Genomic DNA, 16,494 nt, shown 5'->3' with positions numbered 1-16,494 from the left:
CCATTTAATCTTTGGAATGAGGGCTTCCTCAAACCACACAGCCACCTCCAAGCCTCCCCTCACCCATCCCTGCACTTAACGAGAGATGTTTCTGAAAGTTACATATTCTACATTTGAGAAGTATGAAAGTAGAAAAAATATTAAAAGCCATTATACATATAGGTAATACTAATGATCACTTTCAACAATGATCTATATGCACAACATTCAAAAGCTTGCTTTTAGTATAAAAATACCAATACAATCAACAGTCTCAACAGAAGACGTGGCTTTCAATTCCAGCTCTGTCACCTGCCACCTAACTCAGTAAGCCCTTCAGCGTTCTGTGGCTGGAGCTCCTCACTCATAAATGAAATGATTTTCAAGGTTCTTTCTAGCTCTAAAGGAAATCTTACGATACTATCTTCTCTAAATTATTACAAGCAAGAGAAATTATATCCTAAAGTACTCAGTATTTAAAATAGAAATCTGTATACATATGTGAGGTGGTGGATGCATTACCTAGAAGGGAGGAATCCTTTCACAATGTACACAAAGATAAAATCATTACAATGTATACTTAAAATACCTTACAATTTGTCAACTAAACCTCAATAAAGTTGTAAAAAAAACTTTACAACTGGCTAAAAAATGAGGGAAAAAAGACTCTTTAAATTACTTTCCTATAAGTCCTGGTTACAGGACTCTTAATATTTACAAGTGGACTATTAAAAGATGCAAAATCTAGAAAAAATGCATAATCTCATCATGTTAACTCATGTCTCTCTAATTTAAATTCTGTTCAAAATGACAAAGGGTTGCCAGAGGCACATGGTTTGGGGGTGAGGGTAACGGTTATAAGATAAGTAAGTCCTGAGGTGACTACAGTTAACAATACTATATTGTCTATTTAAAAGTTGCTAAGATTTCTCATCACAAGAAAAAGAATTGAAACTGTGTGCAGTGATTGATATAAACTCAACTGTGGTAATCACTTTGCAATATAAACATATATCAAATCATTATGTTGTATACCTTGGACTAATATAATATTATATGTCAATTTATCTCAATAAAATTGGAAAAAATGTCAAAGGTCTAAACACTGAACATTGTCTTAAACTTCTTTCCTCAAACAAATATAAGCATAAATTGTTTAATGAAAATTCAAATAAAAAAACAATGTTTTAAAGATGACGTATGAGCACATCTGATTATCCTATTCATTATTTCATTCAATTAATATGCTGAGCACCTACTATGTGTCAGGTACTCTCATGTTTTAGCTTCTTTCAAGTGTTTCAAAAGTCAAACACTATGGGAATCTTACCAACATGGCCTCCTCCGATGGTGTATGTCTTCCCAGATCCAGTTTGTCCATAGGCAAAAACAGTTACATTATAGCCTTCAATGAGTGATAACACTAGTGGCTTTATGCACGTATTATAAACTTCGTCTTGAGTGGAACTTTTGCCAAAAACAAAATCAAAAGTAAAGACTCTATCTCTCCCAATGATAATTTGCTGGGTGTTTGGAATAACTCTCACACAAACTTGATGATTATGAAGAACTTCTTTGCATAGCAGAGGTCTAATTCTTACAGCAACTTTTACTGGTATTTCCTCCATGGCAGCTTAGATTTTGCTAAACAGATTTTCTACTTAACATTCAGTGTCTAGTGTGAGAGCCATCCATTTTACATAAGATCTGGACTCCTGTGTATAAAAATAAAAACAAAATTTAATTACTGATTCTATCCTAATAAATCATCATCTAAAGCAAAGTCAATTAGAGCAGGTTTTGTTCCAACATAAGCTAGTTACAAAGAATAAATCTGTCTTGTAAAGGACATCTATAATTTATAGATGAAATGATATGATGTCTGGATTTGCTGTAAATAATCTAGGGGGTAGAGGCTATGAGTTGGTAAATGATGAAAACTAAATGATAAGCACATGGGATTCCATTGTGCCCTTCTTTCTGTAATGATAATATATTTCTCAGCTCATTAATCTAAATGTTGAATAATTGGGGAGTTAAAAAATTAAATCAAGGAAATAACTGGGTAATTGTACACGTGTGTTAAAAGCAAATCCTTGCACTAGGTTTTATAGCTATATATTTAAAAATAACATCTCCTCATTGCCACAAATATTATAAATAAGTCCATGAAATAATTTTAAGGATTTCCATAAGTCAATATAAATCTAAGTCATTTTTTATTCAAAAATAATCAAAACTGAAAAACTGCTTTTCTACTCCGAAATTGTTATACTAATTTCTGAAGATCTCTAGTGGAATTAACACATTAAAAATTAAACTGGGTCGGGCTGCTGTGGCTCAGTGGTTGAGCATTGGCCTATGAACCAAGAGGTCATGGTTTGATTTCCAGTCAGGGCACATGCCTGGGTTTTGGGCTCAATCCCCAGTAGCGGGTGTGCAGGAGGCAGCTGACTGATGATTCTTTCTCATCACGAATGTTTCTATCTCTCTCTCTCTCTCCTTCCATTTCTCTGGAATTAATAAAAAGGTATCTTTAAAAAAAAAAATTGGTAGCTACACTTACAATGAACAACCTGAAAAAATAAGAAAACAATTCCAACCCTAGCCCATTTGGCTCAGTGGTTGGAACATCTGCCCAAGAACTGAAGGATTCAGGGTTCGATGCCGGTCAAGGGCATGTACCTCAGTTGTAGGTTTGATCCCTAGTCCTGGTTGGGGAGTGCGTAGTGGGCAACTAATCCATGTCTCTCACATCGATGTTTCTCTCTCTCTCTCTCTCCCCCTCCCTTCCATTCTGTCTAAAATATCCTTGGGTGAAGATTAGCAACAACAAAAAGAAAACAATTCCATTTACAATAGCATTAAAGGAATAAAATACTTAGGAATAAATTTTTTTAAAAGATGTGTAAAACTGATACTTTGAAAACTACAAAATACTGTTGGAAGAAAGAAGATCTAAATACCATCTCATGTTCATGGATTGCAAGACATTGTTGAGATGACAATGCAATATTCCCCAAACAGATCTAAAGATTCAACACAAGTCCTATCAGAATCCCAGCTGATCTTCACTCCACCACGGAAAGGTCAGATTTCGCCGGCAGGAGAGAGAAACGCGCGCTTTGTGGGAGCTGGAGGGCCAGGGAAGTCTGTGCCTAGAAAAATCCCTGGCTGTTGGGGCTGGCGTGATCCGTGAATGTGGAAGGGGGTCCTCAGAGCTGCTAACAGAATGGATCTCTAAAAAGCAACCCATTTTGATCTGACGAGGAGGGTCAGACTAAGAATTTTTCAAAGGAGTGCAGGCTTCTTAGTCTTGCGCGCAGACCCACTGTCCGCAAACTTGGGCTTTTTCTGATTCTGATTACTAAGCCCAATACATAAGATAACCCAGTTGGGGATACCCTGAGAGACTGCAGGGGGAAGTTGTTTTTCTGGAACCTGGGGATCAGAGCTGGGAGTGACCATCCCAGAGCCAGCTCTGAGGCAGCCCACCTCCACAAACCAGTATTGAGTGCCACAGGGAAAGAAGGCTAGAGAGACCCAGAAGTCGATCCAGAAACACTGCCACCCAGGGGATGAATCACAAATTGACTCTGTGTAATCAAAAATAAAGTAATACGAGAAATTAAGACACCGCCTGCTTAAAAATCAGGACTGGCTTACAACACTGAGGAGCAGTGGAATGCAGGGAACTGCAATACTGTCCAGATTGGGAAACAGGCGTGCCAAACAGAGCAATAGAGGAAGTGAATGACCTTCACTACTGCATATTTTATTTTTATTTATTTATTTTTATTTTCCTTTTTTGCATCTTTTACTTAAGAAACTAAATTTTTTCTCATTTTTCCTCACTTGATTTTACCTTTTTAATTATTACATTGTTATTTTCAATCAGTATTATTACTACTACTATTTTACCTTTTTTTCTCTTTTTTTTTTAAAGTGTCATTTTATTTTCTCTTTATTTTACTTTGGGATCAGTGTTCTACATCCTATTTTCATCTTTCCTTTAGCATCGTTTTACCCTATCTCAACTCTACCTTTATGCCATCACTCTCTTCCTAACCTTTCCCCTTTTGGTGTCCTGTTTAATCTTAACCATTTCCTGCTTTAGATTTTCCCTATTCTGTTTATCCCCTGCTAAAATTTCACCCTACTTATATACCTAATTTCCAATCCCCTGCTCCAAGTCATACACACCTCTCTCTTTGCTGTCTTAACTATTCAACAATTGTTTTTCTCTCTGTCCTTTTGCTGTTGTTTGCTTGAATGTTGATCATATCGAATTTTTATGCTTTTTTGTGAGATTGTTTTGCTTTCTTTTTTTGTTTTTTGTTTGTTTGCTTTGTTTTTGCTTGTTTTTTACTTCTGTTTTCCCTTGCCTCGCTTAATATTAGTTGGTGTTGCAGTTTGTATTAATCTCCAGGTACTTGTTGCTGGCATTTGCTGGGATTAGTGGTTGTTCTACTGGAGTTTTCTCCCCATATATATAGTTGGTTCCCCTTTTCTCTCTTAGTCTCGTTCTTGTATCTCTTACATTTTTTTTCTTTTCCCAATTTCATTTTGACACTCCTTTTCTCTTTTTCTTTTTCTATTTTTTTTTTACTCTTCTTCTTTCTCTCCTATCCCCTAATTTTCCTTTCTCTGGTGGTCACCTTTATTGGAGGTTATTAATATCGTGAATACATTTCTGTTCAGTGCCTTGTGTGTTGTGCCTGGTTGTGTTGTATTTTGAACCTTTAAATCAACACAGAAGAGAGAGAGCTACATAACCAGACATCCTGAAAAGAGAGACCATGGGGAGACAAAGAAACAGCCTGCACATGAAAGAAAAGCAGGCATCACCAGAAAAGGAAGTAAATGAAATAGAGGCAAGCAACTTGTTGGAGAAAGAATTCAGAGAAATGATCATAAGGTGGCTGAAAAGAATGGAAGACAAATTCAACAATATGAGTAAGAACCAAGAGGAAATGAAGAACCAAGAAGAAATGAAAAATGACATCGCTGCTGTAAAGAACTCAATAGAAAGCATCAAGAGTTGACTAGAAGAAGAAGAGGACCGCATCAGTGAGCTAGAAGACAAGATGGGAAAAAATACCCAAGTAGAGCAGCTTCTAGAAAAAAAATATTAAAAAGCAGGAGGAGAGCCTAAGGGAACTTTGGAACAACATGAAACAAAACAACATCCACATAATAGGGGTTCCAGATGGAGAGGAAACTGATCAAGGAATAGAAAACCTGTTTGAAGAAATAATGACAGAAAACTTCCCTGATATAGGGAAGAAAAAACCCACACAAATCCAAGAAGCTCACAGAGTCCCAAGCAAAATGAACCCCAAAAGACCAACGCCAAGGCACATTATAATTAAATTGGCAAACACCAACGATAAAGTAAGAATCTTAAAAGCAGCCAGAGAGAGACAGAAAGTTACATACAAAGGAACCCCCATCAGACTAGCAACTGATTTCTCAACAGAAACTCATCAGGCCAGAAGGGAATGGAATGAAATATACAAAGTCATGCAAAGGAAGGGTCTGAATCCAAGAATACTATACCCAGCAAGGCTATCAATCAAAATTGAAGGTGAAATCAGGAGCTTCACAGACAAAAAAGGACTAAGGCAAATTTATCACCACCAAACCAGCAATGCAAGAAATGCTTAAGGGTCTGCTGTAAAAAAAAGAAATAGGAAGCAAAGAAGGAACACAGGGGTAAAGAATAAAAATGGCAACAAATAAGTACTTACCAATAATAACTTTAAATGTAAATGTATTAAATGCCCCAATCAAAAGACATAGGGTAACGGATTGGATAAGAAAACAAGACCCATATATCTGCTGTCTACAAGAAACCCACCTCAGAAAAAAAAGACGCACACAGACTGAGGGTGAAGGGATGGAAAAAGGTTTTCCAGGCGAATGGAAATGAAAAAAAAGCTGGGGTAGCAATACTTATTTCTGACAAATTAGATCTCAAAGTGAAGGACATAACAAGAGATAAGGAAGGCCACTTCATAATACTAAAGGGAGCAATCCAACAAGAAGAAATAACTCTGGTAAACATATATGCACCCAATACAGGAGCACCCAAATACATAAAAAAAACTCCTGGAGGATATCAAAGGAGAGATTAACAGCAATACAATCATAGTAGGAGACTTCAATACCCCACTATCACCACTGGACAAATCCTCTAAACAAAAAATCAGCAAAGAAACAGCAATCCTAAATGACTCACTAGACCAGATGGAATTAATTGACATCTTCAGAACATTTCACCCCAAAGCCACAGAATAAACATTCTTCTCAAGTGCACATGGGTCATTTTCAAAGATAGACCATATGTTGGGACATAGGCAAAGTCTCTTCAAATTCAAGAAGATAGAAATCATACCAAGCATCTTCTCAGACCACAGTGGCATAAAACTGGAAATCAACTACAATAAATACAATCCAAAGAAATCAAACACATGGAGACTAAACAGCATGCTATTAAACAATGACTGGGTTACCAGAGAGATCAAGGAAGAAATAAAAAACATCATGGCAACAAATGACAATGAAAACACAACAATCCAAAATCTATGGGACACAGCGAAAGCAGTCTTGAGAGGGAAGTTCATAGCTCTACAAGCCTACTGCAAAAAAAACAAGAAACAATGGTAATAAATTACCTAACCCTACAACTCAAAGAGTTAGAGAGAGAGCAACAAGAAAAGCCCAGTGTAAGCAGAAGGAAGGAAATAATAAAGATCAGAGTGGAGATAAACGACATAGAGACCAAAGAAACAGTACAAAAGATCAACAAAACCAAGAGCTGGTTCTTTGAAAGGATAAACAAGATTGATGAACCTCTAGCCAGGCTCACCAAGAAGCAAAGAGAGAGGACCCAAATAAATAAAATCAGAAATGAAAGAGGTGAAATAACAACAGACCCCGACAAAATACAAAGGATTGTTACAAAATACTACGAACAACTCTATTCCAACAAACTGGACAACCTGGAGGAAATGGACATATTCCTAGAAAAATATAACCTTCCAAAACTCAATCAGGAAGAATCTAAACAGCTCAGTAGGCCAGTAACTATGGAAGAAATTGAAACAGTCATCAAAAAGCTTCTGGCAAACAAAAGCCTGGGACCAGATGGCTTCACAGGAGAGTTTTACCAAACATTCAAGGAAGAACTAAAACCTATCCTCCTCAGACTATTCCAAAAAATTCAAGAGGAAGGAACACTTCCAAACTCCTTCTATGAAGCCAGCATCACCCTAATACCAAAACCAGATAAAGACAACACAATGAAAGAGAATTACAGGCCAATATCCCTCATGAACATAGATGCCAAAATTCTCAAAATTCTAGCAAATCGGCTCCAGCAGTATATCAGAAAGATCATACACCATGACCAAGTAGGATTTATTCCAGGAATGCAAGGATGGTACAATATCCGCAAATCAATAAACGTGATACATCACATAAACAAACTGAGAGATAAAAATCACATAGTCATATCAATTGATGCAGAAAAAGCATTTGACAAAATCCAACACCCTTTCTTGATAATAACTCTCAACAAGGTGGGAATAGAAGGATCATACCTCAACATAATAAAAGCTATCCTACATAATAAAATGGTAATATGTAAATTACCATCACTCCGCTATGCCCACGATTGGGCCAGCAGGAGGCGCAGGGGGCGGGACTCAGGGTGGCCGGGGTAGCTGATTGGGCCAGCAGGACGCTGAGCTCGCGGCGCCACTGGCGCCACGAGCTCAGCGTCTGTGCCATGGCTGCCCTGGAGGCTTTCGGAAGGCCTGGGGCACCGGCGGACAGCCGGCCAGGTCCCCCGCGATCAAAGGCCAAAGCGGGGGACCTGGCCGGCTGTCTGCTCCGGCGCAAGGCCTTTCGAAAGCCTCCGCAGCAGCCGGAGGCTTTCGGAAGGCCTGGGGCACCGGCGGACAGCCGGCCAGGTCCCCCGCGATCAAAGGCCAAAGCGGGGGAGCTGTCTGTCTGTCTGCTCCGGCGCAAGGCCTTTCGAAAGCCTCCGCAGCGCCGGAGGCTTTCGGGAGGCCTGGGGCACCGGCGGACAGCTGGCCGGGTCCCCCGCGATCAAAGGCCAAAGCGGGGGAGCTGTCTGTCTGTCTGCTCCGGCGCAAGGCCTTTCGAAAGCCTCCGCAGCGCCGGAGGCTTTCGGAAGGCCTGGGGCACCGGCGGACAGCCAGCCCGCTGGTGCACCAGGTGCATGATTAAATCATGCACTGGGCCTCTAGTATATGATAAACCCACAGCAAACATCATACTCAATGGGCAAAAACTAAAACCATTTCCCCTGAGAACAGGAACAAGACAGGGATGCCCACTCTCACCACTCCTGTTTGACATAGTACTGGAACTATTAGCCATTGCAATTAGACAAAAAGAAGAAATAAAAGGCATCCAAATTGGAAAAGAGGAAGTAAAGCTGTCCTTATTTGCAGATGACATGATATTGTACATAAAAAAACCCGAAAGACTCCATCAAAAAACTAATAGACTTAATAAATGAATTCGGCAATGTAGCAGGATACAAAATTAATGCCAAGAAATCTATGGCCTTTCTTTACATCAATAGTGAACTTACAGAAAGAGAGACTAAAAAAGCAATCCCATTTACCGTCGCACCAAAAAAATTAAGATATCTAGGAATAAACTTAACTAAGGAGATAAAAGACCTACACGCAGAAAACTACAGGACACTGTAAAAAGAGACAGAGGAAGACGTAAACAGATGGAAGAACATACCATGTTCATGGACTGGTAGAATCAACATCATTAAAATGTCCATACTATCCAAAGCAATCTATAGATTCAATGCACTCCCCATTAAAATACCAACAGCATATTTCACAGACCTAGAAAGAACTCTCCAAAAATTCATCTGGAATAAAAAAAGACCCCGAATAGCCACAGCAACCCTGAGAAAGAAGAACAAAGTAGGAGGGATCTCAATACCAGATTTCAAGCTGTATTACAAAGCCACTGTTCTCAAAACAGCCTGGTACTGGCACAAGAACAGACATATAGATCAATGGAACAGAATAGAGAATCCAGATATCAACCCAAACCACTATGCTCAATTAATATTTGATAAAGGAGGCATGAACATACAATGGAGTCAAGACAGTCTCTTCAATAAATGGTGTTGGGAAAATTGGACAGATACATGCAAAAAAATGAAACTAGATCACCAACTTACAACATACACAAAAATAACTCAAAATGGATACAGGACTTAAACATAAGAGGGGAAACCATAAAAATACTAGAGGAATCCACAGGCAGCAAAATCTCAGACATATGCCAAAAGAACTTCTTCACTGACACTGCCCCTAGGGCAATGGAAGCTAAAGAGAAAATAAACAAATGGGACTACATCAAAATAAAAAGCTTTTTTTACAGCAAAAGAAACTATCAACAAAACAACAAGAAATCCCACTGTATGTGAGAAAATATTTGCAAATGTTATCACTGATAAAGGTTTAATCTCCAACATCTACAGGCAGCTTATAAAACTTAATAAAAGGAAGATAAATGATCCAATAAAAAAATGGGCAACGGACCTAAATAGAATCTTTTCGAAAGAAGACAGAAGGCAGGCCAAGAGACACATGAAAACATGCTCAAAGCCAAAACCGGTTTGGCTCAGTGGATAGAGCGTTGGCCTGCGGGCTGAGGGGTCCCGGGTTCTATTCCAGTCAAGGGCATGTACCTTGGTTGTGGGCACATCCCCAGTGGGGGGTGTGCAGGAGGCAGCTGATGGATGTTTCTCTCTCATCGATGTTTCTAACTCTCTATCCCTCTCCCTTCCTCTCTGTAAAAAAGCAATAAAATATATTTTAAAAAAAAAGAAAAGAAAACATGCTCAAAGTCACTAATTATCTGAGAGATGCAAATCAAAACGACAATGCGGTACCATCTCACACCGGACAGAATGGCTATCATCAACAAATCAACAAACGACAAGTGTTGGCGAGGATGCGGAGAAAAAGGAACCCTCGTGCACGGCTGGTGGGAATGCAGACTGGTGCAGCCACTGTGGAGAACAGTATGGAGTTTCCTCAAAAAACTAAAAATGGAACTCCCATTTGACCCAGTAATCCCACTCCTAGGAATATATCCTAAGAAACTAGAAACACCAATCAGAAAGGATATATGCACCCCTATGTTCACAGCAGCACAATTTACAATAGCTAAGATTTGGAAACAGCCTAGGTGCCCGTCAGCAGATGACTGGATCAGAAAACTGTGGTACATCTACACAATGGAATACTATGCTGCCATAAAAAAAGAAGGAATTCTTACCATTTGCAGCAAACTGGATGGAATTGGAGAACCTTATGCTGAGTGAAATTAGCCAGTCAATGAAAGAAAAATACCACATGATCTCACTCAATTATGGATAATAAAGAAAATTATAAACTCTTGAACAAAAAGATAGATACAGAGACAGTAAACCATCAAACAGACTGTCAAATTACAGCGGGAAGGTTAGGGAGAGGTGGGGGTGATAAGAGATCAACTGAAGGACTTGTATGCATGCATATAAGCATAACCAATGGACGCAAAAAGCTGGGGGGTGAGGAAATGTATGGGAGTGGGGGGGGGGCAATGGTAAGATATGCACACATATAATACCTTAATAAAAAAATGGGGAAAAAAACAAAAAATAGAATTCAAAAAAATAAAAACACAAAACTTGTAGGTCTTGGTAGGATAAAAAGTTTAAAAATGTAACAAGCAATCTATGATAAAAGTTTAGTGTAGATGATGAAAAATAATCAGTTTGGGAGAAGGCAAGTCTTAATATCATTAAGTAATCTAGTAGACTAATGGATAAAAGTAACATCTGCTTGCTTTGGAAATGTTAATTAAGACATATTTAATATTCACTAGCCTTTAAAAACTCTGCAGCAATAACTGTGCATTTATAACTTTGTGAGTAGATAGTCTGAAAAGGAACACAATAACAAAAAACATTTACATCACTCACTAAGAGCCCACTGAGAGTAAAAAAATATCAGCTCCCTTGGGCAATAAAATCCCAAAATAGTTAGCAAACTATCTTTAATGGCCAAAAAGATGCATCTAACCTTGTCAGTTTTATTCATTCTACTAAATGAATGAACAAATAAATACTCATATGTATTTATTCAGGGATCCTAAAGGACTCTACAATCATCGGCTGCTGGAAACTTTTCCAAAGAAATTGCAGAGATGCTGTGTTGACTTGGTTCTTCCAAATGTCTTTAAACACCTACATTAGAAGTTTCATCATACAGATTAGTTGTGTTTTTTTATACTATCACATTAAAACAAGTCATGGTCTGTGTTAAGCCAAGACTACTTTCAACGAAATTGCTAATAAAAAGTACTAAGTATAATTGGGATATTTTCATTTTCTTGGGTTCAAACCCCCCCCCCCCCGCAATGAACATATATTTTTAATGAATATATTTCTTTCATAAGACAGCCATTAAAGCAAATTAACTAAGTGGTGATATATTTTCAAACGATGCAAGACAAACACATACACACAAACAAAAACTGGTTTTAGGCTGATGCAAGAAGGTATGTGTTTCTCAATCTGATAAAGGGAGTGGGTTTAGACAAAGTGAAAATCAAGAAGTATTTCTTTCTCAAAGTAAATGTGCATAAGGACTCAAAGGGCAGATGAGCAGAGAAAAGCAGTCTTGAATCCCTGTGGAATCAGCAGGAACATCGCTGTCCATGGTTACCAGCTCTAATCAGTGTGTTCAAATGTCAGCAGCTTTGCTGGCTAGTGTAGTCTTGTTGTTTTATTTTTGGTAATAGCATACTTGTGTTTCACATGGAACGTTGATTTAAATCAATGGTGAGGAAGTTCTACTTCTTTTTTAGAAAGTTCTGAATTCTTTCAGTTTTTGTTTTGTTACTTTTGTCATTAGTTCTTTCCTTTTCTGCATTTCTCTTTTTAAGAAACTTGACCCTGCCGAAACCGGTTTGGCTCAGTGGATAGAGCGTTGGCCTGCGGACTCAAAGGTCCCAGGTTCGATTCCGGTCAAGGGCATATACCTTGGTTGCGGGCACATCACCAGTAGGGGGTATGCAAGAGGCAGCTGATCGATGTTTCTAACTCTCTATCCCTCTCTCTTCCTCTCTGTAAAAAATCAATAAAATATATTTAAAAAAAAGAAAAAGAAACTTGACCCATAGGAGATACCAATGAGATTTTCAAGCCTTCCACTGCCTTCCAAAACCTGTATAATACTTAAACTTTGCCTATTTCCACAATTTCTTCTGATTTCTTAACTTTAGATAGTAACACTATTAATTTTTTCAAAGTGGTTAGAGATGTAAATACTTCTCCATTCTTACAATGACAATATATATTATCAACCATACTGTCTTCTGGAATTTCACTTTTTCTCATTCCCACTGAGTAGTAGGAGAAAGGACTAAGAAATGTGCAAACCTGTAGAGAATTTTTATAAATGTGTATTTGAACGAGATAGGCAGCATGATCTCAAATGCTCCCCCTCTTTCTTTTTTCTTTTTTTTTATAATAGGAATTTAGCTACAAAGGCTAGGACCCATAAACATATGGCTTGCAAAAAAAAATAATATACACGAATTTGTTTAAAAATCCACAGCACTTACACTTCTTCAGCTTCTGATCAATTACAGTAATCAGAAAAATGTGTATTATGTCATCGTTAAATGTAAAGGAAGGTGAAATCTGACTGGCTGGTACTATATAGGCATGCTCAATGGAAGTTTGAAAGCTGAGCAAAGACAAGATAAATATTTGATCACTGATGCCAGGTCATTCGTCAGAAACAAGTGTTTCCAAATACGGTTGGCATCCCGTGCCCTTGGTTTTTCAGAAGTAGTGGTTACCGTATCTAAAAGTTGTGGCTTGTTAACATTTCCATAAGAAACTTCCAGCAAAGGGACCTCAGAAAAGGCTTCAAATACATGAAGTACTAGATGGGGAAGATGGGAAGTAAAGGGGGGGAAACATCAGCGGTTTAAAAACTTGAAGAGGGCGGTGTTCCTTGAAAGGTGTTTTAGAGAAAGAACCTGGGCATCCTTTGTCGGTTACCAACTACCTCCGGGGGAGGGGGCGGTCGGACTTGTCCCGCACTCAGAAGGCGCCAAGTCTCAGCAACCGCGAAGGAAAACAGGCGCCTGCGACAAAACGAAACTTCCCATTCCTTCCAGACCCCGCGGCTGGAAGTACACACACGAGAAATAACCAAGGATCCGACTCCGGAGCCGCTCGGTCCCGCGCTCCCACGCACCCCTACTCCCCCGACCTTCTCAGGGGCGCCCAACTTCCTCCGGCGGGGTCCCAGCACCCCGCGGGCGCCGTCGTCGGCCGGGCCGGCTCCACAACTGCCCCCGCCCCCCGCCCCGCAACGAAGCCCCCGAGCGCGCCCCTCCCGGCCCGCGCTTCCTCCTCCCAACGGCCGGCCCGGGACGCGGCAGGCGGGAGGAAGCTCCGCACCCGGCCTCGCCAGCCCGGCCGGCCCGCCGCGCACTGACCGGCCAGAGAAAGCCCGTCTCCGGCGGCGAGCGCAGCGCAGCGCAGCGCAGCGCAGCGCAGCGCAGAACTCCTCGGTTTCCTTCCACCGCGCCGCCGCCGCCGCCGTCCGCGCCTTTTGTTGTCACGGGTTCTCCCGGCAACCGGCGAAGCCCGACGCCGACGCGCCCCCTCCCGGCCGGGCGTCACGCTGCGCATTGGGCCCCGCCCCTCCCCGTCAAGCCCCGCCCCGCCCCGCCCCGCCCCACCCAAAGTTGTATGTCATGACCGCAAGTTGATAGGACAAAAGCCTCAATGAATAACAGGAACAATTTAGATTTGAGAATTCCTAGGAAAGCTAACCAAACCATTTGTGACAGAGGGCTGTTTGCAGGAACTTAAAGATATGCCAGTCCCAGAGTCTAGTCCCACGATGAATAAAACCAAAGCTTGACCATGTGATCCTTAAAAGGCCTCTAAGATTAGAAGAAAGCCTAAGTCTGCTTGCATCAATGTTTTGCTTCACTGATAAATCAAACAATGCAAATGAAAACGATAAACCATTTTCACCTATTAAGTTGTCAACAACTTATTGTAATATCAGCAAGTGAGACAGACACTTTTATACATAATCCAACCTCTTGTCATTGCTCCTAAAAAGATAGAGATACTGATAAAGAATCATGTACAAATATGTCCATTAGGGTATTATTTATAATAGCAAAAACTTGGAAGTTGCACATATGTTCAATGAAAGGGATTGATAAATTAACAATAGTACATTTATAAGAGAGAATATTATGTCCTCATTGAAATTCATGTTTACAAAAATTTGGCACAAGAAAATACTTACAAATTAAGGATGCAAATAGTGTATAGTTTTCTCACTTGAAGAACTGGGATAAAAATCTTCTCTACTTCATAGGGTTGTTTTGAAGTTTAAAAGGAGAACATAATTGTAAAGCACACAGAATAGTAAGTATTTAAAAGTTATTAGGTGACTAGAATTATGATAATTTCCTCATATACACATATAGAAAACGTAAGACAGGGCCCTGGCCAGGTAACTCAGTTGGTTAGTGTCGTCCCAATACATCAAGTTTGAAGGTTTAATCTCCGGTTAGGGCACCTACAAGAATCAACTAATGAATGCATAAATAAGTGGAACAACAAATCAATGTTTCTCTCTCTCCCCATCTCTTTAAAAACCAATCAATAAAACAAGATAGTAAAACTATTCAACAAAATTATAACACTCATCAACACTGAATTAAAGTTCATTTTTAAAATTCTTTATTGGGGTGAATTCTATATAATAAAAGCCCAGCGACCCTTATGGCGGAATGACTAGAACGACCAGTCACTATGGCACGCACTGACCACCAGGGGGCAGACGCTTAATTCAGGAGCTGCCCCCAGGTGGTCAGTGCCCTCCCATAGCAAGAGTGCCACTTAGCCAGAAGCCGGGCTGGCAAGCACAGCGGGGTGGCAGGAGCCGCTCCCGCCTCTGGGGCAGGGCTAAGAAGCTTCGAGCCAAGCGGTAAGGAGCAAGGAGCAGGAGGGTGGTAAGGAGTGGGCAGGTGGTAAAGAGCGAGCAGGTGGGCGGTTAGGAGTGAGGGGTCCCAGATTGCAAGAGGGATGTCCGACTGCCAGTTTAGGCCTGTTGGCACTTACACTTCTTCAGCCTGGTCTGAACCGGCAGTCGGACATCCCCCAAGGGGTCCCAGATTGCGAGAGGGTGCAGGCTGGGCTGAGGGACCCCGCGCCTTGCACAAATTTCATGCATCGGGACTCTAGTTGGTTAATAAAATTATATAGGTTTCAATTAAAGGTCATTTTAAAAATTGAATCAACTAGGGTATTGGTTCCAAGGAATAGAAACCAATTCTGAATTACTAAAGAAAAAAAGACTTGTTTGAAAAGTTCATAATTAGCCCTAGCCGGTTTGGCTCAGTGGATAGGGTCCCGGGTTCGATTCCGATCAAGGGCATGTACCTTGCTTGCAGGCTCCTTCCCGGCCCCGGCCCTGGTTGGGGCTCATGCAGGAGGCAACCAATTGATGTGTTTCTCTCACATCAATGTTTCTGTCTTTCCCTCTCTCTTCCACTCTCCCTAAAAATCAATGGAAAAATATCTTTGGGGGAGGATTAAAAATAATAATAATAATATATTTTAGTTCATGTAACTTGAAATGAAATGTGAAAAATTATGTTTTAGAATCAATGAAATAGAACATACTCCTATATATTCGTTAGTTTATTTAAAGGGGATCCCTATTCTGTTGCATCAATTAGTACATTCCTGAACCAATAACATGCTGCTTTAATTACTATAACTTTCTTAAATATTTTGCTATCTAATAGGGCCAAGCCCTTCCTTGTTGTTCTAAGTTTTCTTAGCTATTCTTGACATTTGTTTTCCTAAAGAACTTTTGAATCAGTTTGACAATTTTCAGAAGTAAGTTCCATTAAGATTTTAAAAATTGGGATTGCATTTAATTTTTTTAAATTTATAAGTACATTATTTTTATAAACATAAAGGACAACTTTAAAAAATAAGAACTTCAATAGCTCTTTATGATAAAGTCCAATCTTCTACATGCATATAAGGCCTTCCAGATTCTATTTTTGCCTAGCTTTCTAGACTTATCCCTGCTATTTCTTGTCTCACATTTTATTCTTCAGTATCAGCAGAGACCATATATTATTTTTTAATAGTCTGGCAGTTCCTTTTTTAAATATGTTTTTATTGATTTTAGAGAGAGGAAGGAAGAGATAGAGACATCAATGCATCAACATCAATGGACTGCCTCCTGTGTGCCTCCTGTTGGGGATCAACCCTGAAACCTGGGCATGTGCCCTGATCTGGAATAGAACCAGTGACCTCTTGGTGCATGGGTTGACATTCAACCACTGAGCCACACCAGCTGGACTATTATTTATTTTTATGTCCCCATTGTTGAGCAATCA

At 39.9% G+C, this 16,494-nt stretch overlaps 1 protein-coding gene across 1 annotated transcript in view; it reads right to left on the bottom strand.

Annotated features, from left to right (window-relative positions):
- Positions 1-13,684, bottom strand: part of KIF27 (kinesin family member 27) — an 88,019-nt gene extending 74,335 nt beyond the window's left edge. The window contains exons 1-2 of the mRNA XM_079790482.1: positions 13,549-13,684; positions 1,310-1,694 (exon numbers count right to left, since the gene is read on the bottom strand). Coding sequence (XP_079646608.1) covers positions 1,310-1,607 — 298 coding nt within the window. The 5' untranslated portion in view covers positions 1,608-1,694; positions 13,549-13,684. The remainder of the gene's footprint in view (positions 1-1,309; positions 1,695-13,548) is intronic.
- Between the last annotated feature and the right edge of the window lie 2,810 nt (positions 13,685-16,494).

Source organism: Cnephaeus nilssonii (assembly GCF_951640355.1).
Source record: "Cnephaeus nilssonii genome assembly, chromosome: 14".
NCBI classification, from domain to species: domain Eukaryota; kingdom Metazoa; phylum Chordata; class Mammalia; order Chiroptera; family Vespertilionidae; genus Cnephaeus; species Cnephaeus nilssonii.
Note: the sequence above shows the minus strand (reverse complement) of the source record. Positions and strands in the feature narration are given on the sequence as shown.